At 43.1% G+C, this 23,560-nt stretch overlaps 1 protein-coding gene across 2 annotated transcripts; it reads left to right on the top strand.

Moving 5' to 3' along the window:
- Window positions 1-20,767, top strand: ZNF22 (zinc finger protein 22). 2 transcript variants are annotated; one of them, XM_068982435.1, is made up of 3 exons: window positions 1-52; window positions 2,531-3,127; window positions 20,698-20,767. In XM_068982435.1, exons 2-3 carry the CDS (start codon window positions 2,620-2,622, stop codon window positions 20,742-20,744), a joined length of 555 nt encoding a protein of 184 aa, XP_068838536.1. In that variant the 5' UTR covers window positions 1-52; window positions 2,531-2,619; the 3' UTR covers window positions 20,745-20,767. The 2 variants fall into 2 exon arrangements, with proteins under 2 accessions (XP_068838536.1, XP_068838535.1); XM_068982434.1 differs by lacking the exon at window positions 20,698-20,767 and having other exon boundaries at window positions 2,531-4,829.
- The last annotated feature ends 2,793 nt before the right edge of the window (window positions 20,768-23,560 follow it).

Raw genomic sequence — 23,560 nt, forward strand, 5'->3', positions numbered from 1 at the left:
TGCACTTCCGGCAGCGCGGAGGGCTCGGGGCGAGCGAGCGAGGGCGGCGGCGGTGAGTGGGCCGCGCCCGGGCGGCGCCGCGCCGGCCGGCGCGGGGGGCGCGGCTTCGGGGCTCCGCTCCCGGGAGGCCCCGGGGGCCCCCGCGGCCGGCGGCGAGGCGGGCGGGGTGGGCCCGGCGGCCGGAGGCCCCGGCAGGGCGGAGGCCTGCGGCGGGGGCCCGGCGAGCTGAGGCCGAGGGCTGGCCCGGCTCCGGGGCCGCGTTCCCGTCCGTCGGGCGCGCGGCCGGCTTAGACGGACCGCAGAAGCGCTTGGGTGGCGCAGGGCTGTTGCGAGCGCTTCAGACGGTGACGCGCGTGAATTTCTAACACCCTGGGGATGTGGCGGCCTCACTGTCGTCCCGGTGTTCCTGGCGAGAAAGCAGGCACATTCCAGCTCGGCTTGTTGGCGTGGCCAGCGGGCCCGCTCACCCAAATGTACCCTGATGCCCGCGACTGCCGTGGAGCTGGGCAGAGCCCCGGCCGGAGCGCTGGACTTGGCATTGCAAGTTGCGGTCGCAGTCAGTTCTCACTGCGAGTACAGGTTCTGGGGTCAGGCTTCTAGGGGCTGGGAGCCTGCAAAGTATGCCTGCCGATTCCTTAGAAACGGGAGTAGAATGCAGATAGTCCCATAAACCTGCTCTGAGAATGAAATAGCACAGTGACCCGGGCTACCTGTATGATTTCCTCGTCTGTAGTGTTCCAGCTGAATTAGAGTTTCCTACTAGAACTGCCTTCCGTAGTATTTAAAAATAAATATGGGGTTTTTTTCAGTGTATAATTACCACTATAGCTATTTTTGAACACCAACATCATGTACCTGACAGATGTCTCCTTGAAATAGATGTTCCACAAATATTTACCAAGTTAAGAAATGAGCAGTGCTCTCTAATTTTGTGTTGTGGGCCGTTTTCTCTTTTGGTACTTACCTTAATTACAGCAGATGTAACTGTTAAATACACAGTTAAAGTCTCAGCACTATCAGGGCTAGAGTCTCAGTTATATAATATAACGACGGAAAAGCAGTAACCGTGAAATAATTTTTGTTTCCAGTTATTTGCTTGGTAAGCTTGTGTGCAAAGACCAGGGTGATTATTCCCATTTTAAAGTCTACTTACTTGCTGACACAGGAGGTGGAAATTAGTTCCAATAATGGTATTACCTTTGCAGTCTTAGGTTCTCCCACATTTGTCACCTATTTGGAGTTTGTGCTTGTTTGTGGCCACAATTTTAAATAACCTTGTAAGTAATTAACTGAAATTAATTTATTTGAACATTGGAATTCTTGCAGCATTTAGGTATTTTTAAAATTCCTCCCTATTTTTACGTGTAAACTTACTTTCTTCTCTTCTTCTTGTGTTTTACCTACCACCTTTTATTCTGTTTCATTACACTATCAAATAAAGTTCTTTGGAAATTTTTCCCTCCCAGGAAAAAATCCTCTTGTATCAAGCTTTCAAACAATTGTCCTTTCTTGGGCCATTGGAATCTAGAAGAAATAATAATGAAACATTTCTTTGTTGACATTATCCTCATCCAGTATTTGTTGAATAGATTCACAGAAACTTTCCACTCCTCATAGAATAGCTCTCATATTCGAAACAGTTTATGCTACAAAGTTAGAACTGGATTGTCCTCCACAGCTGTGAAAGTAGAGTGGCTGAGCAAACAAGGGTAAACAAATATTTAATAAAGGAGTGTGAGTTGTCATTTCTTTCTAATTTGGACACCCTAATTAGCCATCCATAAATGACAATCAGCTTAATATGGGAGCAAATATTAAAATATAATGATAACCTGTTACCCAAATTTTGATTGGCTTTTGGAGCTATTTTTTTTATTCCTATGAAAATATTATGTTGTCTCTACTTTTTAATCTTTCAGAATTACATACTCATTTGTTATTGCCCAACAGAAATTTGTATTTTATATTATCACTTTTTTTTGTCCTGTCCCAACAGATAAGAACTCCAAAGGTAAATTTGGTTGTATTTATTAAGTTTAGACTCTGAAATTGTTGGGCTTTCCTTGTGGCTCAGCTGGTAAAGAATCTGCCTGCAATGTGGGAGACCTGGGTTCAATCCCTGAGTTGGGAAGATCCCCTGGAGAAGGCAACAGCTATCCACTCCAGTATTCTGGCCTGGAGAATTCCGTGGACTGTATAGTCCATGAGGTCGCAAAGAGTCGGACAGGACTGAGTGACTTTCACTGAAATTATTAGAATTTTTTTGCACATTATTTTCCCTAGAATTATCTTTGTTTTCATATATATATTGAATACATTCGTAATTTAAAAATAGATGAATTTTGATGGGCTAAAGAGGTGTTGCTGCTGCTGCTGCTCCTGCTAAGTCGCTTCAGTCGTGTCCGACTCTGTGCGACCCCAGAGACGGCAGCCCACTAGGCTCCCCTGTCCCTGGGATTCTCCAGAAGAGGTGTTAAAGTTGAATAATTAACAAGTCATCTATAATTTGTTTTTTTTTTCTTTTATACAGAAAATTCTGAGCTGTGTAGCTCTAGGAAGTGGAGCCCTCGTTCAGAAGAAGGACGTAGCCTGTCTTAAGAATACGTTTGGCTCTTCGCCATGCGGCTGGGAAAGCCTAAAGGAGGCGTATCTCGGAGCTCCAGCCAAGGAAAAGTCTATGAGAACCAGCGCAGAGCCGGCCGGCAGCGGCAGAGGTGGGGGGTGACTGTCCGATTTGACTCGAGCTTCAGGAGACTGAGACGAGGCCTGGATGAAAAGCCCTATAAATGTGTCGAATGTGAAAAGAGCTTCAGTCAGAGCTCGACTCTCTTCCAGCACCAGAAGATCCATACTGGAAAGAAGTCCCACAAGTGTGCAGACTGTGGGAAAAGCTTCTTTCAGAGTTCTAACCTCATTCAGCATCGCCGCGTCCACACCGGGGAGAAGCCCTATCGGTGCGATGAGTGTGGAGAGAGGTTTAAACAGAGCTCAAACCTCATTCAGCACCAGAGAATTCACACTGGAGAAAAGCCGTACCAGTGTGACGAGTGTGGCCGGTGCTTCAGCCAGAGCTCCCACCTCATTCAGCACCAGCGAACCCACACCGGGGAGAAGCCCTACCAGTGCGGTGAGTGCGGCAAGTGCTTCAGCCAGAGCTCGCACCTCCGGCAGCACATAAAGGTGCACGGGGAGGAGAAGCCCCGGAGAGCCCGGGGCCAAAGCGCCAGGGCCAAAGCCCGCCTGGTGCCAGCTTGGAAAGCGGGCAAAGGGAGGAAGTCAGTGGCTGGCCTCCGCTAAGTAGAGGGCACTGCATCAGCCCTTTTTTAAAAAGTAAAAAGTGTTTCTTTCAGAACTGGAGGTATTTTTTAAATTTAATCGTGTCCTTAAACACTGTATCCTTTCCTAGCATGAGGACATTGGGAGTTCAGTGACATTGGGATCGGAGAGATTATGAGTCCAGCCTTCCCTATTTTTACGTAACCTGCAGTACAAAAAACAGGAAATGTGTTTCTAGAGAACATAAGCTCCTTGAGCTCTTTTGAAATTGCTTCCTGCATCATTTTGACCAAAAAAAAAAAAAAATCGTGTTTTGATGATGTGTAAAGGTGTAGAAATTCCAGTGACTGCTCAGTTTCAGGACTTTCCTTGGAAAGAATAATTAAAAGGGAGAAATTAATTCCATCAGTTTTAGAGTTCTGTCGTAGATGAGAGTTTAGGTTTTTAAAGTTTTGTTCTATATTACCCATTGGTTTGTAAGTATGTCTCAAGGGTCAGCTACTAAAATGAATTCACGCTCACAGATTTTTAGTCAGTGAAGTACATCAGTTTGTGTTAGCTTTTTTTGTTCATTTCTCCTGTTTATAGATAGTTACTAATTAAAAGAGTAGAGCTTCCCTATTTTTCATCAAATTCTTAGTAAGTGACACTCTGGAAGCCAAAGAGAGCGGCGAGTTCAACCGCAGGCCTCGTCCCCCCGCTGATGCTGCCCTTTGTGGTGGTCTGACACCGCGCCACTCCTTTCTAGAAGCTGAAACGGCTTCATGGCAGTCCTTACCCACGTCTTTGAGCTCTCTCGTGCTCTGGCAGGCCGAGCCAGCCTTTTAGCGCTAAATGAATAAATAAACCAAAATTATTTCTTCTAAATAATCTCAACTTGCAAATTAAAAATCTACAATTTATATGCTTCCCTGCCCTCCCCCTTCAAGAGCTTCTTATAACCCTGGTTATCTTAAATGTTTGCTAGTAGCATAGTGAAGTTTTGAAAAAGTCAAGTGTTACTGCATTGTAGCTTTTTTGAAATCTAAGTTTAACTTTTTCTGAGTTACCTGTCTTATTTATAAGACCAAACAAGTTTCTTATCTTTCATGAGAATAGTGCCAAGTATCAAACATTTTGATCAGCCTTCAGCTCAGGTTTTAATTAATATTAAATGCTAACATTCTTCTGATTTTTTTTTGTATCTTTCATAATCATATCTGATCCTGCTGTATTAATGACAGTTATCCATAAAAAAATTTTTTAAAGAGTATTTTGCATATTACTACCTTCTGTTTGTTTTTCTCCTGGGAGGTTGCTTTGATGATGTAGGCAGCATCTAAAATCACAGCCTGGGAAGAACCTCTTGTTTTGCCTGTCTTTGATTGTCTCAAACTTGAACTTTGCCTCCCTCATGGCCTTGTATTTGAGTGCCAAGTCATGGCAGATGGCTTTGTCAACAGCAGTTTGATCCAACAGGATATTCACAGTGCTGTGAGAGCGCAGGCATGCCTTCGAGTGCCACAGCAAAGCAGATATCATGGCCAGGTGCATCACATGGACTTTCTTGGTTTCCCAGTGTGTAGCGGAGTTGTGTTTACGCTAGATTGTAGTCTATTAACTGCAATAGCATTATGTCTAAAACACAATGTGATACTGTAATTAAAAATTCTTTATTGCTAAAAATGCTAACCATCATCTGAGCTTTCGGTGAATCATAGCAGTAACATGAAACATCACCTATCATTTAACAAATATAATGAAAAAAACAAATATAATGAAAAAGTTTGAACTGTTGCAAGGATTGCCAAACTACGACACAGAAACACAGTGACCGCGTTCTGCTGGGAAAACCGCACTGACGGGCACTTGATGCAGGGCTGCCAGAAACCTGCCACAAACCTCAATTCTTTTTTTAAAGGAATTCAACAATAAAACAAGGTATGCCTTACAAAGTGATCACAGTTATCTTGTACAAAAAACATTGTTTAGATTTTACTGATTGACTTATTAGGTCTTTGGATGCAGAAAAGCTGTTGAATTAAATCTAAAATTGTCAGCAGCAAAAGTATTACTCTCAGATTTAAAGGTGAGTTCAACTTTATTTTGACTGAGTTAGCACTCTTGAAAGAAAGTTACACCTATAAAGGACAAGAACCATTTAGTAAGTTCCTAAGGGAAATTGAAGTATTTGTTTGGACTTCTGACAGGTAGTGGGAGTATGTCTTCAAAATAAAGATACACAGCTGCAAATGCTGTTTAGGCCCCATGATAGGGAAGGAAAGTGCTGTCATTCTGTTGAGAAGATAAAATACTTACTGAGAACTGGCCGTGTCTACTTCTACCGAAGACTGGTAGAACTGGTAAATTTTAAGTGAAAGTAAAAAACAGGTAATGAATATACCATCTGATTGCCATTCAAATTGGGAGGATTTTCATCAGGTACAGGGAAGAAGGAAGGGCCCTTGGAACAGATGGCATGTACACTGAAGGAGTCGAAACCCTGGAAGTCTGTGGAGGTCAGGTAGCTGGTGTGAATGAGTGAGGTGAGAAGAGCTGTACCCTGAAGCACACATGCCCGTCTAAAAGGATCACCTGACTCGGTTTCAGTCGTTGCTGCCGTCGGAGGATCAGGCTCAGGCCACATCTTGACACTTTCCAGAGAAACCAGAAATCCAGATTTTAAAACCCACAGAACTTCTGAGCAGTTTACCACAGCTGAACTATCTTTTCAAGGCCCTGTGTGTGGCTGGCTGTGGCGGAGGTGGAGAGCCTGACGTGGTGAGAGGTAGGGGTGCGTGACGGAGTGGACGCTGCGCAGCACAGAAGGGTCTGCCCGGAGAACAGCAAGTGGCTGCCCTGTTGACGTGTGGTGTCCCTGAGGGTCAGGACAGTGATGCCGGGCTCGGTCCCTGAGCCACGTTTTGGAGAGGGTGGGGTAGGGGCAGGTGGTGAATCTTTTTTGGCTGGTGGGGCTCTGGACCTCGCCAGTGGTAAAGAATCTGCCTGCCAAGGCAGGAGACGCAAGAGACATGGGTTCGATCCCTGGGTCAGGAAGATCCCCCCAGAGAAAGAAATGGTACCCCACTCCAGCATTCTGGCCTGGGAAATCTCATGGACAAAGGAGCCCGGTGGGCTACAGTCCATGCGGTCGCAAAAGGGGACGTGACCGGGTGCACATACACACAGGGCTCCGGGCCAGCAAGAGAGGCCAGGCCTGATACAGCAGTGACCAGAGGCACTTCCTCAGCCCGTTCCTCCAGACAATACACGTCCAGGGAAGATGGTCCTGAACCCCATACATCACTACAGCAACCTGAAACTCCAGGATTGCTGACGTCACCCCTGGAATTAGGAACTGGGTCCTGAGACCTGTACACTGTTCAGACACGGGAGGAAGGGATGTGCATCCCTCTCGCACGCAGAGTGTGTGTGTCAAGGCCAGTGCACAGCACGGTGCACAGGCAGCCGGGGGCCCACCTGTAAGGGCAAGACCCTTTATTGCACAGGGGATGGGCCTGCTCCCCCACCTTGACGTCAAAGCGATGAGTCAGCTTGGACAGTGAGCACCCCAACCACCGCCATGGCGAAGACTAGAGGACGCTCCTCTGAAGTCCAGGTGCCACATGAGGCCCTAGATTGTGGTGCAACTCGAGGCGCTGCTAATGCTAAGTCACTTCAGTCGTGTCCGACTCTGTGCGACCCCACAGACGGCAGCCCACCAGGCTCCCCCGTCCCTGGGATTCTCCGGGCAAGAACACTGGAGTGGGTTGCCATTTCCTTCTCCAATGGTGAAAGTGAAGCCGCTCAGTCGTGTTCAACTCATAGCGACCCCAGGGACTGCAGCACCAGGCTCCTTCGTCCATGGGATTTTCCAGGCAAGAGTACTGACGGGACTACAAAACAGGATTGAGCCTGCGTTTTCCACCACCCTGGAGGTGAAAGGGGCTATCCATTTCCTTCCCCCTTTTTTTTTCAGGTAAAAATGAATTGAGCTGATTCTTAAACTCAGAGTTCTACGATAAAACTTATCACCCAGAAATGCTTTTCTGTCAGTTTTAGATACAGCAGGGGCTTATCTGGTAAAATAATTAGTTTTGCTTCATTTTTCATAATAAGTGAAAACTAATCCACTCCAGTTTGAAACATAAATTTTGCTACTGAAAGATGAGAAAAGATGTAAACTAGAGATACAATTCTTGGTCGCATTCCTTGGAGAAAAAACCAGGTACACGTAGCAGTGTTGTCTAAATTTAAGTATAATAAGATGAAATCTTTTGTGATTATTTTATGAGGGGGTGATTGATATCTTTCTCCTTTGACCCATTTACTTGGTAATGTATTGAATAAGTTCTAGAAAGTATACCTACTAAGTAATAGGATTTTGTTGCTAGTGCCGTTTTATTATTCGCATTATAACATCTGATAGTGTTTTATTCGGAGTTTTTGCATCAGCATACGTGAAGTAACTGCTGTAAGTTTTTTCTTATGTGTTATCTTTGTTGTAAAATACTTTGCTGTGACTCCACATCATAGTTTTCGAGAAAATGGGCCAAGATTATAGTGGCTTGTTTATGTGCCATTCTGCCTCCTAGTTTTTCAAGAGACCTCTCAGGCACAGATTCTTAAAAATTCAGAAATTGGGGATGGCGTGTTGACTTAAATACAGCTTCTGAGATGAGGATCTTTCTCAGATCTCAGAGAACCCTCCCAGTCATATCTTTATGTTCAAGGCAATCTTCTGGCACGTAAGAAACGCCTCTAAATTCAGTGAGATTAAAAGGCTAAGTGTCAAAGTTCGACCAGGTAAGTCAGAGAGAGGTCAATATGATGATTTGGGGGCAACAGTCAGGGAGAGACGTCAAGGGCAGCTGAAGGCCGCAGTCGCTCTATTTTTCCCAAATATGAAGAGTTTGAATGTGGCTGACTTAGTTGCATCCGTTCTCCATTTCCTCATGCTTGCTTTTTGCCTTTTTAGTCCAGTTCTTGTTTAACATTTTACCTGCATTTAGTTTTCTATATTAAAATATTTGGTGTAGTTTTCTTTTCCTCACTAGACTTTGATTGAAACAATAGTCGAAACAGAAGCAAAAGCCAAAAGTACAAGAATCTGTCATTTTCTATCTACCAGATTGGAATTATCAAAAAGTGTAAACGCTGCTCCGCTGGCAAAGCTAGGGAGAACCAGCCAAACTCACGTTTTGTTGGTGGGGATACAAAATATTGGACCTCTACAGAGGAGAATTTGGCGATAGCTAGCAGATTTGTATGTGGGTTTACTGTTTGACCTAGAAATTAGGCTTTGGAGGAACTGGTCCCAAAGATACAGTAACAAAAGATACAATGTACATACATGGCAGCAAGTTCTCATAGAGAAGGCTGGTTTCTCACTGGAAGACATTCAGCTTCAGTGTCATCACATATGCATCTCTTCAGTGGTGGGCTTGTTTTTCGTGATGGCCTCATGGCTATCTGCTTGCGCTTTAGCTGAATCCCACTTGTCATTTTCGGGGGTTTGCTTGCCTTCGTAGAGGACCCAGAAACACGTTTAGTAAGTGCTCTTGAAGAGCTAAGTGTCACCACTGGTGCAAATCGGCAGATCAGATTCCGAGGCTCAATCAGAAACACTCCAGGTCAATGAGGGCGCTGCGTGGGCAAAGGACGCGGAATGTACTCAGTTCCTGAAGTCTTCATTCTGGGATGCTGGACGCCTTCATTTGTTTCCATTACCTGGGACAGTCTCTAGAGGGCAGCAAAGGACATAAAATGGAAACCAGCCTCTCCCTACACTGAACTTGTATTTTCCCTTGAAAATACTGTACTCAAAATGCTAACAAATTTGAGGCCACTCTTCACAGACAGCTAGGATTTAGTAAAATGTCTTTAAGGATACAAACTGAATTTTTTGATTTGAGCATACTTTAGGCAAATTACCTGGATGTTATCTCCATTTCCACCGTAATTTAGACGTTAAATATATACAAAGCACAGGGATATAAGCAAGTCCCTTTCTTTCTTTGGTCGGAAAGTAAATCACGTGAAGTGGCTTTTTTATTACAGCCGTTTTCTGTGCTCCCCTCTTTCTTTGCGCTCCTTTCAGCCTCCTCCTTGATTTTATATTTCTCCCTTTACATACCTGGCATTCTTTCCTTAGCCAATTCCTTGTTAAAATCCACCAGGCTTTCAACACTTCTCTGCTCAGAAAAACTGTTTCCAAGGATTCTCTGAAAATTCATTCAGAACAGTGGCTCAAGGCCACTAAGAGGAAGGCTCAAAGGTAAGGCCAGAGCCCTTGCAGGGAAGAACGCGGTTGTAGAAGCTAACGTTAGAGAATGTTTTAGAGTTGAACAGTTAGTTTGCTCTCCACAGTCTGAACCTTTGATTCAGTACAACTATTTGAACTTTTTGCCTTGTGAATGCATTATACTTACAATTTAAATATAAATGTGAAGCCAATTGCACTCCATAGCGAGATGGAGACGGGGAACAGCTGGGAAATAGGCAGTGTGGTCCCAGAGCGGTGCCCCGGCACTGTATCACTAAGGGCTAAGCAGCATTCACTTCATAAACTCACCGCCTCATCTAGAACTTGCACCTCTCATCTTTCCCCTGGTATTTTATTTTCCCCCACTTCTAAAAGGCTGAATTACGTCACGGAGCCTACATGTGGGAAAACTGGGTGTTCAGTGGTCGTGTGCATCTGGGGCGGGGCAGGGAGAAAGGGGCTCTTAAATATAAGAGGCGGTGAGGCAGTGTAACAGAGAGAAATTGCTCGGCATTGGAGTGATTAGCTCTGAGTTCTAGATCCTTTTCTGTGGAAGACCCATGTGCCCTTGGGCAATTCAGTTTTCCTCTCTGGTCCTAAATCTGCTCATCTATCAAATAAAGACGAGTTTGGCAGTTAAACCAGTTGTTTCATTTATGATTCTATGCTTCTAAGTTGCTGAAACTGATTTTAGCCAACTAAAGAAAAATCCAGTGAAGTCAAGTTGGCCTTTGGGAGCATTACTACAAACAAAGCTAGTGGAGGTGATGAAATTCCAGTGGAACTATTTCAAATCCTAAAAAGTTATGCTGTTAAAGTTCTGCCCTCAATATGCCAGCAAATTTGGAAAACTCAGCAGTGGCCACAGGACTGGAAAATGTCCGTTTTCATTCCAATCCCCAAAAAGGGCAATGCCAAAAAATGTTCAAACTACTGCACAACAGCACACATTTCACATGCTAGCAAGGTAATGCTCAAAATCCTTCAAGCTAGGCTTCAGCAGTGCACAAACCAAGAACTTCCACATGTAAAGCTGGATTTTAAAAAGGCAGAGGGACCAGAGATCAAGTTGCCAGCATCTCTTGTATTATAGAAAAAACAAGGGAATTCCAGAAAAAACATCTGCTTCATTGACTGTGCTAAAGCCTTTGACTGTGTGGATCATGACAAACTGTGGAAAATTCTTAAAATGATGGGAATACCAGACCACCTTACCTGCCCCCTGAGAAATCTGTATGCAGGTCAAGAAGCAACAGTCAGAACTGGACATGGAACAATAGACTGGTTCCAAAGAGGAAAAGGAGCACACCAAGGCTGTATATTGTCACCCTGCTTATTTAACTTCTATGCAGAGTACATCATGAGAAACGCTGGGCTGAAAGAAACACAAGCTGGAATCGATTGCCGGGAGAAATATCAATAACCTCAGATATGCAGATGACACCACCCTTATGGCAGAAAGTGAAGAGGAACTCAAAAGCCTCTTGATGAAGGTGAAAGAGGAGAGTGAAAAAGCTGGCTTAACACTCAACATTCAAAAAATGAAGATCATGGCATCTGGTCTCATCACTTCGGGCAAATAGATGGGGAAACAATGGAAACAGTGAGAGACTTTATTTTCTTGGGCTCCAAAATCACTGCAGATGGTGACTGCAGCCATGAAATTAAAAGACGCTTGGTCTTTGGAAGAAAAGTTATGACAAACCTAGCAGCATATTAAGAAACAGAGACATCACTTTGCAAACAAAGTCAGTCCAGTCAGAGCTATGGTTTTTCCAGTGGTCATGTATGGATGTGAGAGTTGGACCATGAAGAAGGTTGAGCACCGAAGAATTGATACTTTTAAACTGTGGTGTTGGAGAAGACTCTTGAGAGTGCCTTGGGCTGCAAGGAGATCCAACCAGTCCATTCTAAAGGAAACCAACCTTGAATATTCATTGGAAGGACTGATGCTGAAGCTGAAGCTCCAATACTTTGGCCACCTGATTCAAAGAGCCAATTCATTGGAAAAGATGCTGGGAAAGATTGAGGGCAGGGGGAGAAAGGGACAACAGAGGATGAGATGGTTGGATGACATCATAGACACAATGGACATGAATCTGAGCAAACTCTAGGAAACAGTGAAAAACAGAGGAGCCTGCCGTGCTGCAGTCCTTGAGGCAGTGAAGAGTCGGACAGAACCTAGAGACTGAGAAACAGCAATGCGTGCTCGACAGTGAGCCGCGGTCCCTGATATCAGTCTTTCTTTGCAATCTATTTTTGCATCTGTTTTCCTTTCTAGTAAATCTATCAATGTTGCTATCTATGTTTCCTTTCTAGTAATCTATCAATGTTTCTATCTGGAAATGTGTCAGTTTTATTCATCTATCAAAAAAGTTAACTTTGGCTTTGTTAAATTTTTCTATTTACATTTTTTAAATTAAGACTATGACTTTAGAACAATTGTGGGTTCACACAGCAAAACTAGGGGGAATGTACTGAGATGCTCATATCAGCACGTGAATAGGCTATTCTGTTACCAATCTATTATTCAGATTGGTTTCTTTCACTTAGTAATATGCATTTAAAATTCCTCCATGGCTTGGTAGCTCATTTCTTTTTAGTGCTGAATAACATTCCCCTGGATATAATACAATTTATTTTCCACTCACCTATTAAATGACATCTTCGTTGCTTCCAGGTTTGGGCAATTATGAATAAAGCTGCTTCGAATATCTGCATGTAGGTTCTATTGTGTGTGCGTGCTAAGTTGCTTCAGTTGTGTCTGACTCTTTGTGGCCCTATGGAGTGTAGCCTGCTAGGCTCCTCTGTCCGTGGGGATTCTCCAGGCAAGAATACTGGAGTGGACTGCCATGCCCTCCTCCAGGGGATCTTCCTGACAAAGTTGAAAATATATGTCTGTGTTTTTGTGTAGACATACATTTTCAGCTTCTTTGGGTAAATGCTCAGAAGTACAATTGCTGGATTACATAAGAGTGTTTGCTCAGACTGTCTTGCAAAGAAGGCACCTGTTTTCCAGTAGTGTGGTGGGTATACTCTAAGATGGCCAACATGACCCTCACCTCCTAGTGTTCAGGCCCTGTGTGATCTAACTTTGAGTGCAGATGACCCTGACTTGCTTGTGACCAAGAGAATATGGCAGAGATGATGGTTATCACTCTTGTGATTACATTACATTGTACAAGACTTTATCTTACTAGTACTTCCTCCTTTTCCATACTGACTTCTAAGAAGCAAACCGCCGCATTGTGAGGGGACCTGCAGAGAGAGCCACAGGTCAGAGAACTGCAAACAACCTTTAGGAGCTCAGAGTTCAGTTCAGTTCAGTCGCTCAGTCGAGTCTGACTCTTTGCGACCCCATGAATTGCAGCACGCCAGGCCTCCCTGGCCATCACCAACTCCCAGAGTTCACTCAGACTTATGTCCATCGAGTCAGTGATGCCATCCAGCCATCTCATCCTCTGTCATCACCTTCTCCTCCTGCCCCCAAATCCCTCCCAGCATCAGAGTCTTTTCCAATGAGTCAACTCTTCGCATGAGGTGGCCAAAGAATTGGAGTTTCAGCTTCAACATCAGTCCTTCAAATGAACACCCAGGACTGATCTCCTTTAGAATGGACTGGTTGGATCTCCTTGCAGTCCAAGGGCCTCTCAAGAGTCTTCTCCAACACCACAGTTCAAAAACATCAATTTTTCGGCGCTCAGCTCTCTACACAGTCCAACTCTTACATCCACACGTGACCACTGGAAAAACCATAGCCTTGACTAGACGGACCTTTGTTGGCAAAGTAATGTCTCTGCTTTTGAATATACTATCTAGGTTGGTCATAACTTTCCTTCCAAGGAGTAAGCATCTTTTAATTTCATGGCTGCAATCACCATCTGCAGTGATTTTGGAGCCCCCAAAAATAAAGTCTGCCACTGTTTCCACTGTTTCCCCATCTATTTCCCATGAAGTGATGGGACCAAATGCCATGATCTTCGTTTTCTGAATGTTGAGCTTTAGGCCAACTTTTTCACTCTCCTCTTTCACTTTCATCAAGAGGCTTTTTAGTTCCTCTTCACTTTCTGCCATAAGGGTGGTGTTATCTGCATATCTGAGGTGATTGATATTTCTCCCAGCAATCTTGATTCCAGCTTGTGCTTCTTCCAGCCCAGCGTTTCTCATGAAGTACTCTGCATAGAAGTTAAATAAGCAGGGTGACAATATACAGCCTTGATGTGCTCCTTTTCCTATTTGGAACCAGTCTGTTGTTCCATGTCCAGTTCTAACTGTTGCTTCCTGACCTGCATATAGGTTTCTCAAGAGGCAGGTCAGGTGGTCTGGTATTCCCATCTCTTTCAGAATTTCCCACAGTTTATTATGATCCACACAGTCAAAGGCTTTGGCATAGTCAATAAAGCAGAAATGGATGTTTTTCTGGAACTCTCTTGCTTTTTCCATCATCCAGCGGGTGTTGGCAATTTGATCTCTTTTTTCCTCTGCCTTTTCTAAAACCAGCTTGAACATCTGGAAGTTCATGGTTCACGTATTGCTGAAGCCTGGCTTGGAGAATTTTGAGCATTACTTTACTAGCATGTGAGATGAGTGCAATTGTGCGATAGTTTGAGCATTCTTTGGCATTCCCTTTCTTTGGAATTGGAATGAAAACTGACCTTTTCCAGTCCTGTGGCCACTGCTGAGTTTTCCAAATTTGCTGGCATATTGAGTGCAGCACTTTCACAGCATCATCTTTCAGGATTTGAAATAGCTCAACCAGAATTCCATCACCTCCATTAGCTTTGTTTGTAGTGATGCTTTCTAAGGCCCCCTTGACTTCACATTCCAGGGTGTCTGGCTCTAGATGAGTGATCACACCATCATGATTATCTGGTCAAATAACCTTTAGGAGCTCAGAGTGGCCTCTAGCTAAAAGCCAGCAAGAAGCCAGGCCTCAGTCTTAACAGTGACAAGAAAGTGAATTCTGCCAACACCTGACTGAGTCTGGGAGTGGACACATGACCAGTCAGGTTTCTGGATGAGAACCAAATCCGGGCCAACACCTTGACTGGAATCTTACAGAGCATCTAGCTAAGGCATCTATACTCAGACTCTCGACCCACCAAAAAAAAAAAAAAAACACAACTTTAAGATAATTACTGTGTGTTGCTTTAAGTTTTTAACTTTGTGATAATTTGTTGCTCAGCAATAGAAACTTAACACTAGTAATTAATTGAAAAAAACAGGCTTTGCTTGTTGAAAGGAGGAATTTCCTCTCAGTTCCTGATGCCTCTGTCCGTGCAAAGCTCCTACCATTGTAACACATTTGCTTTCTTCCAATCTCATTCACTCTTCTCCCACGGAGCTATGTGTTGGGAATGACCTATGTTATCGGTGAATTTTAACGGAAAAACTGAGCAGGTATGTCCTGGTCCTTTTCTTTCCCTTTCTGCTTAGAAGCGAGCTGCCCCATGATCCTTATTTCTCCAGGGGAAGTTCCCCTATATCTCTAAAAGAAATGTGGTCAAAGGATAGGAGCAGATAATAACAAAAGAAATTCAAGTGACAATACACAAGTGAAAAACCCACCTCATTGTACATCATTTAAAAGAGCAAGATCCAGACGTCGCCTACGCGATGGCAAAGGCCCAGATGCGCATTGGCACATGCGTTAGAGTGCTTATATTCCACTCGCTGACTTGGATGGTCCTTTACGTATTAATAATATTAATTCTTTCTCTCATATAGTCCCAGTAGTTTTCAATATTCAGAGGTTTGAATTTTTACATAGTTAAATCTATTATCTCACTAATTTTCCTTCTCCTTCTTCAGTTTTGTGCTTAAGTTATTTGCCACTAAGTGAAGTGAAGTGAAAGTCACCCAGCTGTGTCTGACTCTTTGTGACAGGCTCCTCTGTCCATGGAATTCTCCAGGCAGAGTACTGGAGTGGGTAGCCGTTCCTTTCCCCAGGGAATCTTCCCAACCCAGGGATGGAACCCAGGTCTCCCAACTGCAGGCAGATTCTTTACCGTCTGAGCTGCCAGCGAAGCCCATTTGTCATTAAGAGATTAGTTAAATAGACATCATACCTTTCCATGGTTTCATTTTCCATGTTTAACTCTTTAATTCAAATAGAATTGATTTAATGTTACATTGTGAAGTGAGTACCTATTTTTATAAATACTTCAAACACCAATACTTACTTGTGAAGCTATATTTGCTGCATATTAATTTATTAAATATTTGTAGTTTGTTTGAAGGCTACTTTTCTTTCTATTAGATTATAAGAATTATATATGGAAACCATCAGTTCAGTTCAGTCACTCAGTTGTGTCTGACTCTTTGTGACCCCATGGACTGCAGCGTGCCAGGCTTCCCTGTTCATCACCAACTCCTGGAGTTTACTCACACTCATGGCCACTGAGTCGGTGATGCCATCCAACCATCTCATCTTCTGTCATCCCCTTCTCCTCCTGCCTTCAGTCTTTCCCAGCATCAGGGTCTTTTCCAATGAGTCATTCTTCACATCAGGTGGCCATGGTGTTGGAGCTTCAGCTTCAGCATGAGTCCTTCCAATGAATATTCAGGACTGATTTCCTTTCGGATGGACCGGTTGGATCTCCTTGCTGTCCAAGGGACTCTCAAGAGTCTTCTCCAACACCACAGTTCAAAAGCATCAACTCTTCGGTGCTCAGCCTTCTTTATGACCCAGCCCGCACATCCACACATGACCCCTGGAAGGCATAGCCAGCTGATCGTGTGTCTGTGCATGCTAAGCTGCTTCAGTCACGCCCATCCCTTGCAAACCCATTCGCTGTAGCCTGCCAGAATCCTCTGTCCATAGAATTCTCCACCGAGAATACTGGAGTGGGTTGCCATGCCCTACTCCAAGGGATCTTCCCAGCCAGAGAGCAAACCTGCATCTCTTAACATCTCCTGCACTGACAGCCAAGTTCTTTGCCGTTAGCACACCTGGAAAGCCTAACACCCATCGTGCCAGCTTTCAAAAGCACAGCTTTCATTTCAAAAGGGGACAAATGCATGCTGGGCTCCTCTGCTGTTTCACGCCACTTCACAAAAGAGAGGTTTCAGAGGCAAAGCCGCTTGTGACACACACATGGCAAGCAGTTAGAGAGGCGTTCTCCGTGGTCCTGCTTCACGTGCGCTGCGTCTTTCTGACTCTCTGTACAGACACGGGGTCTCATAAAGTTGATTCCAGCTGAGTTCCGTGGACCTCACCTCGTCACACTAGCTTCATAACATTTACTGTCTTTAAAGGGCCATGGCATTCTAATTGCCAGAGAGGTGGTAGAAAGACATGGGAGTTGGGCTGAGGGGGATACAGTTTAGGTGAGGGTCAAGGAGGAAGACCCTTATTAGCACTACACATCTCCATTTAGTCAGCAGCGAGCATTCTAACCCCTGCAGATCAGGCGTTTGCAAAAGCCTGCTCACTAACTTGAGGCATCATTAGCACAAAGGTAAATGATTCCCCAAGCAAAGAGTCCTTTGGGGCCTCCATTTCTCCTGGCATGCACTCACTCCAGCCTGTAGACTTTTCTCTTAACTATCGTAATTCCCCTGGAACCCATACGTCTCCGATCTACTAGAAGTTTTACAAAGGTTCCTAGAGTCATCTCCGGCCAGAAACGGTCCCTAAAAACTTGTCCCAGAGCCTCTGCGCTCCCTGGAAGCACCCACTGGGAGACCTGCTTCTGCGAGATAACGAAGCCCGCAGAGACAAGCAGATAATGGCCAGATCCCAGATCGCTGGAGGCATGGCCAGGACTCAGCCTCTGTCTTTCTGGCCTCAACCCACACTTTCTGGGGGTGATTAATACTCAAGAGAAACATCAGTAAACTTCAGAGCCGGAGCTCCAGGGGGCAGGCCTCCAGGGCGAATCTGTTTCGGGCTGGGGGCACGCAGGCTTCTCTCCACACTGGCGCGTTTGTGCCCGCTGTCCCTCCTGCTGCTTCACTGCGTGCTGGGCTCTGGGAAACGCAGAGTGCAGAGAGGGATCTGCGAGCAATCGCAGCAGGAAAGCTGAGGTCCTCTTGCGGAAGTCTCACGGTGTTTCCACTTTGCTGTGTTTTAATATCGATACCTAATTTGCAAAATGTCTTTCCTATATATTAGCCTTCATCCTTGCAATGGCCTCAAGTACACGTCATCGTCAACAATTTGCTAGTGTGGAGGCTGTGTCTGGGATACAGACCTTTGCCCATAGAGTCTTACTTACTGGGCCTTAAGCTTTATAGGATGGCTCTCCCGGTGTGATTGCTGGATCATGTTCAAAAGGTCCTGCCAAGTTCTATTTCAAGAAATCCACGAAGGCTGTAGCGATCCACACATCCACAGCAGAGGAATGGGCCTTTTTCCAGTGTCCTTTGCTGACACTTACTGTTACTGTTCTTGTAAGTGTTGGCCAATGTGAGACAAAATGCTATTTCAATGTTATCTATTGTTTACGTGGCATTTTTTGATTACAGTGTATTTCAGATGAACGTTGCCTCCTCTGAGCTGCAAACCTTCCCATTTTGCCTCTAGCTCTTCGCCGCCAGAGATTCTCATCCCAGCTCTGAGTTTACACTCAGCCTGGAAAATCCCATGGATGGAGGAGCCTGGAAGGCTGCAGTCCATGGGGTCACTGAGAGTCAGACACGACTGAGTGACTTCACTTTCACTTTTCACTTTCCACTTCCATGCACTGGAGAAGGAAATGGCACCCCACTCCAGTGCTCTTGCCTGGAGAATCCCAGGGACGGGGGAGCCTGGTGGGCTGCCGTCTATGGGGTCGCACAGAGTTGGACACGACTGAGCGACTTAGCAGTAGCAGCAGTAGTAGTGGCTATTTCTGAAACACGCTTTCGGTCTCAAGCATGGCTTATTACCCAACCCTGTTGCACTTACTTCTTTGCTCAGATGGTTCCAGCATTGTTCTTTGAGAGCTCTTTCAGGTGGCTTCTCTTTCCCTTTGCCATGTCCCTATCATTCGGGGACTTTTTCTAAGCACGTCCTTTTTCCTTACACTACGAGATGTTCCACGCTTCCCTTGTATATTTCCTGTACCGATCTTAGAATCAGCCACTTCTCCAAGGAGCCCTGGTGGCTTCTGTTGAAAATAGTGGTGGGAACCGTGGTCTGGGAATGCTGGCTCATTGCTCCTGTGGTGTCACTGCTGCTAAGCCTTCTCAGCTGACAGATTAAGGAAGCATGTTTAAAACCCCAAAACAAACAAACAAATATTTCTATATGTAACCATATACATCTTCATTAAGCTAAACATCAGTTCATATGGATCTCTTCCACATGAAGTCTAATCCATAGCTACATGGATCACCCTAGCTTTCTTCCCCTGGTTATCTGTATCTCCAGCTCCAACAACAGATAACCTGGCTCCCGCCATCTGCCAATCATTCACTCAGTTGTTCAGTCTCGTTGTGTATGTCTTGCTTTCAGGATTGTTGACCGTACCCCCGAGGCAGACAACTTTACCACCCAGAGTTTGGTGATGCGTAGCTTCTTCAGCCTTTAGTCTCACGGATTAGCTCACATCACAGTTTCTCAGGTCAGCAGCTTCTCCCCTCTGTGAAGTTTTCATATACGTTTGTATACAGTTAGACTCTTCAGTCACATTCTACATTCCGTTCTGGGATGCTCTGACCTCCTAACGATTTTTAACTTGCATACACCAAGATTTATTCTTTGTACTGTGAAGTGCTATGAGTTTTGACATATATGTGTCATGTAGCTGCATTTGTAGTATCATATAAAATAGTTTTACCATGCTAAGAAATCCTCTGAGCTTCACCTGGTACACTGATCCCTCCCACTTTTCCCCTGAACTCCTTGCAACCACTGATCTGTTTATAATATTAATAGTTTTGTCTTATTCAGAGTGTCATATAACAAGAATCACACAATATGTAGCCTTTTCAGATGGGTTTAACTTAATAATATGCATTTAAGATTTATCCCTGTATTTTCATAGCTTGATGGCTCTTTTTTTTAAATTAGTGAGTAGTGTCCCATTGTATGGATATACCACAGTTTGTTTGCGCACTGACACACTCAAGGACACGTTGGTTGCTTCAAGTTTTTGCCAATATGGAATAAAGCTACTATAAACTTTTACGTGCTGGATTTTGTGTGGATATAGCTTTCAAACCATTAAATACCCAGGAATGCAATTGCTGAATTTTATGGTAGTATTACAAACTGTAAAATATTCCCAAATTATCTTCCAAAGTGGCTGTACCATTTTCCATTTCCGGCAACACTGAATGAGAACTCCTGTTACTCTGCAGCCTCACCAGCAATTGGTATTATCAGTTTATGGTTTGGTCATTTCACATAACTCACTGTTGAGTTTTCAGTCCCCTAACGATGAATGACGTTGAACATCTTTTCACATGCTTTTTTGCTTTCTGAAAATCTTCAGTGAGATATCTGTTGAGATCTGCTGTCCAGTTTTAATCAGATTATTATTGTTGAGTTTTAAAAGTTCTTTGTAGATTTTGGATACAGGATTTTATAATGTATATTCTGCTCTTTAGCCAGTAAAAGCATTCTGTAATTGTCAATTGATCTATTTAGTTAATGGTGGTGTTCAGTTCTTTCACATACTTGCTGACTTTCTTTTTCCTAGCTGAATTCATTATAAATAGAGGAGTCTTGAAGTATCCAATTATATTTGTGGATTTATTTCTCATTAATTCTGCCCCTTTTGTTCTATGCATTTGAGGTTCTTTGATATATTTAGGAATTTTGCATCTGGTGAATTAGTGTTTTTCAGTATATAACATTCCTCTTTATTCTTGGTAATTTTCCTGGTTTCCTAGTACACCTTTTTCTGATATTAATATAGCCACTCCAGCATTATTTTGATGAATGTCCACATACTACATTATTTTCTGTTCTTTTGCTTATAACAGCAGCAGCAGCATATGTGAAATTAGTGTCTTGTAAATCACATACAGTTTGGTCATGCTTTATTTGTTTATTTGTATTTTTAAAATTAATCTGATACTTTCAACTTTTTATTGCAGTTAAAAAAAACATACAATTTACCATCTTAACCATTTTAAGTGAACAAAAGTGTTAACTCTAGGTACATTATTGTGTAACAGATCTCTAGAATTTTTAGTCTTATGAAACTCAAAGTCTATATCCATTAAAAAAACTCCCTTCTTTCCAGCTCCTGCTGCTGCTGCTAAGTCGCTTCAGTCGTGTCCAACTCTGTGAGACCCCACAGACGGCAGCCCACCAGGCTCCCCCGTCCCTGGGATTCTCCAGGCAAGAACACTGGAGTAGGTTGCCATTTCCTTCTCCAGTGCATGAAAGTGGAAAGTGGAAGTGACGTCGCTCAGTCGTGTCCGACCCTCAGCGACCTGGCACCCACTAGGTTACTTTCTTTTCCTAAGAGAGTGACTCCTCTAGGTTCCTCATGCAAGCAGAATCTTACAGTATTTGTTGTGACAATCTATCTTTTCACTGGTGAGTGTCGGTCATTTCAATTTAACGTAATTATTGATCTGCTGGGATTTGGGTTTCACTGTTTTATTATATGATTAATGTGGTTTTCCTGTTTTCCCTTCCTTTGTTTCCCCAATTTTTGCCTTTATTTGAATTATTGGTATATTTTTATTAATCTACTTTACTTGACAAAGTGTGCTTTAGTGTATCTCTTTGTATAGATTGTTTTTGGTGAATACTTTGAAATTACAATTGACATATTTAACTTTTCACAGCCTAATAGAATTAATACTTTACCTCTTAAGTGACATTTTGTCTTACAACTGTCTTACAACTGATAGTTTGTCTTACAACTTTTACCCCTTATATGTTATGGTTGTCTTTTATTTAAATTTTTTTAAACTTGCAGGTGGTGTTTTACATTTTGCTTTCAATCATCAAATATATTTTAAAGAATTCAAGGATAGAACAACCTATTATATGTACCATGATATTTACCGTTTCTCTCGCCTATTTTCCCTGATGCACTAATTTTTTTTCTGGTATCATTCCCCTTCAGTCTTCTATCTGAAGGGGAATTATTAAACTTCCTTTAACAATTTCTTTACAACAGATCTGCTGGCAGCAAGTTCTGTTAGTTTTCCTTCATCTGAAAACACCATTTCACCTTCATTCCTAAGGCCTTTCTTACTAAATATAAATTTTTGAGCTAACAGTTCTTCTCTTTCAGCAGCTGAAAATGTCACGCCACTTCCTTCTGCAGTTTCTGGTTAAAAATTAAGTCATTCAAATTGCTCTTCCCCTGCACATGCTGTGCCATTTTTTTCCCGTGATTTCAAGACTTTTGTTTGTCTTTCTATTCAGTAGTTTATTATGATTGATCTCAGCATGGAATTTCTTTGGGCTTATTCTGTTTCAGATTTGTTCAGCTTTGTGAATCTGTAGGTTTAGGTGGTTTGCCAAACTTAGGAAGTTTTTAGACATTATACCTTGGAATATATTTTTTCAGCACTCATGCTGCAACTAAGACCCAGTGCAGCCAAATAAAATAAATAAATAAAATATATTTAGGGATTTCCCTGGTGGTCCCAGTGGCTAAGACTCCACGTTCCCAGTGCAGGGGCCCCAGGTTCAATCCTGGTCAAAGAACTAGATCCCACATGCTGCAACTAAGACCCAGCACAGCCAAATAAAATAAATAAGTGTGTAAAATATCTTCCAGCACTGAAAGCTTTCTGCTGTCCTCGGACTCTGATGACAAGAATGTTATACCTTTTGTTGTTTTCCTACAGGTTGCTGAGGCTCTGTTAATTTGCTTTAAATAATTTTTCTCTTTATTTTCCAGGTTAGATAATTTCTATTGATAAATTTTCAGTTTTATCTATCTCCCTTATGTTTTTAAGCTCATTCAATGAGTTTTATATTTCAGTTATTATATTTTTCAGTTTTACTATTTCCATTTGATTCTTCTTTACACATCATTTCTGAGTCCTTCTATTTATCTATTAATTTTTAAAGTGCTTGCAATTTCTTGATAGAATATTTTAAATAACCAATTTAAAATTGCGTGATAGAATATTTTAAATAACCAATTTAAAATTGCGTGATAGAATATTTTAAATAACCAATTTAAAACCTTTGTCAGATAATTCTAACATCTATGTCCTGTCAGTACTGATGGCTGTTGATTGTCGTTTCTCATAAGAACTGAAATTTTCCAGTTTCTTCATCTGCTAAGTAATTTTGGACTGGGATGTCATGTTTCCAGGCTCTTTAGGTTTTTTTTTTTAATCCTTTGAAAAATGTCGATATGTTTATTTTGCCGAAAAATTGACCAGATTAAACTCAGGCCGTAAGTTCCTTCCCATCTCCTATAGGCTGTGGTTTCAATGTCAGCTCAGTTTTAAAAGCCTTGCAGAGCCATTCAGAACTGTCCCACACGCGCATCCAACGGTAGTCTGGGTTCTTGCCAGAGATCTTTCTGGAAATTCAGTTTTCAAAATCTTTATTATACTGATTAGGATCATTCATATCTAGTCATGCACAGTTTGGGAGTAATTCTTAGAATTGTTTAACAGTTTAACAGGATTTCTTTCCTGAGTTTCCTGGCTCATCATAATCGCTTCAGTATATTTCTTGTCCTTGAAGTGCCTCTTAGGTTCCATACCCAGGAACATGGGGCCTTAGTTACTCTTCTCTGCTGCTCACTTTTGTTGATTTCACCTGTGTCGTAGAGTAAGCACCAAGAGGACCAGGGCATAAAGACAGGGCAGATTCACCACTAGTCGAATGAGACTCTACCCTGGTCTTCTCTCCAATCCCCCAGCTACTGCTTGCGCGAGTCGTCTGACAGCTGCCCCACCCATTCTGCTTCAGAGCTGCACAGCTGCCTCTCTAGAGATAGGGTGGAACATGTTTTCTCCAACTTACCTGGAATAATTCCAGAATTACTTATTTACTCTTTATTTCTGCTTATCACCTACATCCAATCCTGCCTTGCCAGTTTCTGAACACTTCTGATCCTGACTCATTTCCATTCTCCCCCAGTTGAAGGACTCAGGCTCAGTGTCATTAAATGACATTAA

This window comes from Capricornis sumatraensis, chromosome 10, assembly GCF_032405125.1.
Source record: "Capricornis sumatraensis isolate serow.1 chromosome 10, serow.2, whole genome shotgun sequence".
Taxonomy (NCBI): domain Eukaryota; kingdom Metazoa; phylum Chordata; class Mammalia; order Artiodactyla; family Bovidae; genus Capricornis; species Capricornis sumatraensis.

Bases quoted from the DNA above. Each gene is read 5' to 3' on its own strand.
- ZNF22 (XM_068982434.1), top strand. From the start codon at position 2,620: ATGCGGCTGGGAAAGCCTAAAGGAGGCGTATCTCGGAGCTCCAGCCAA.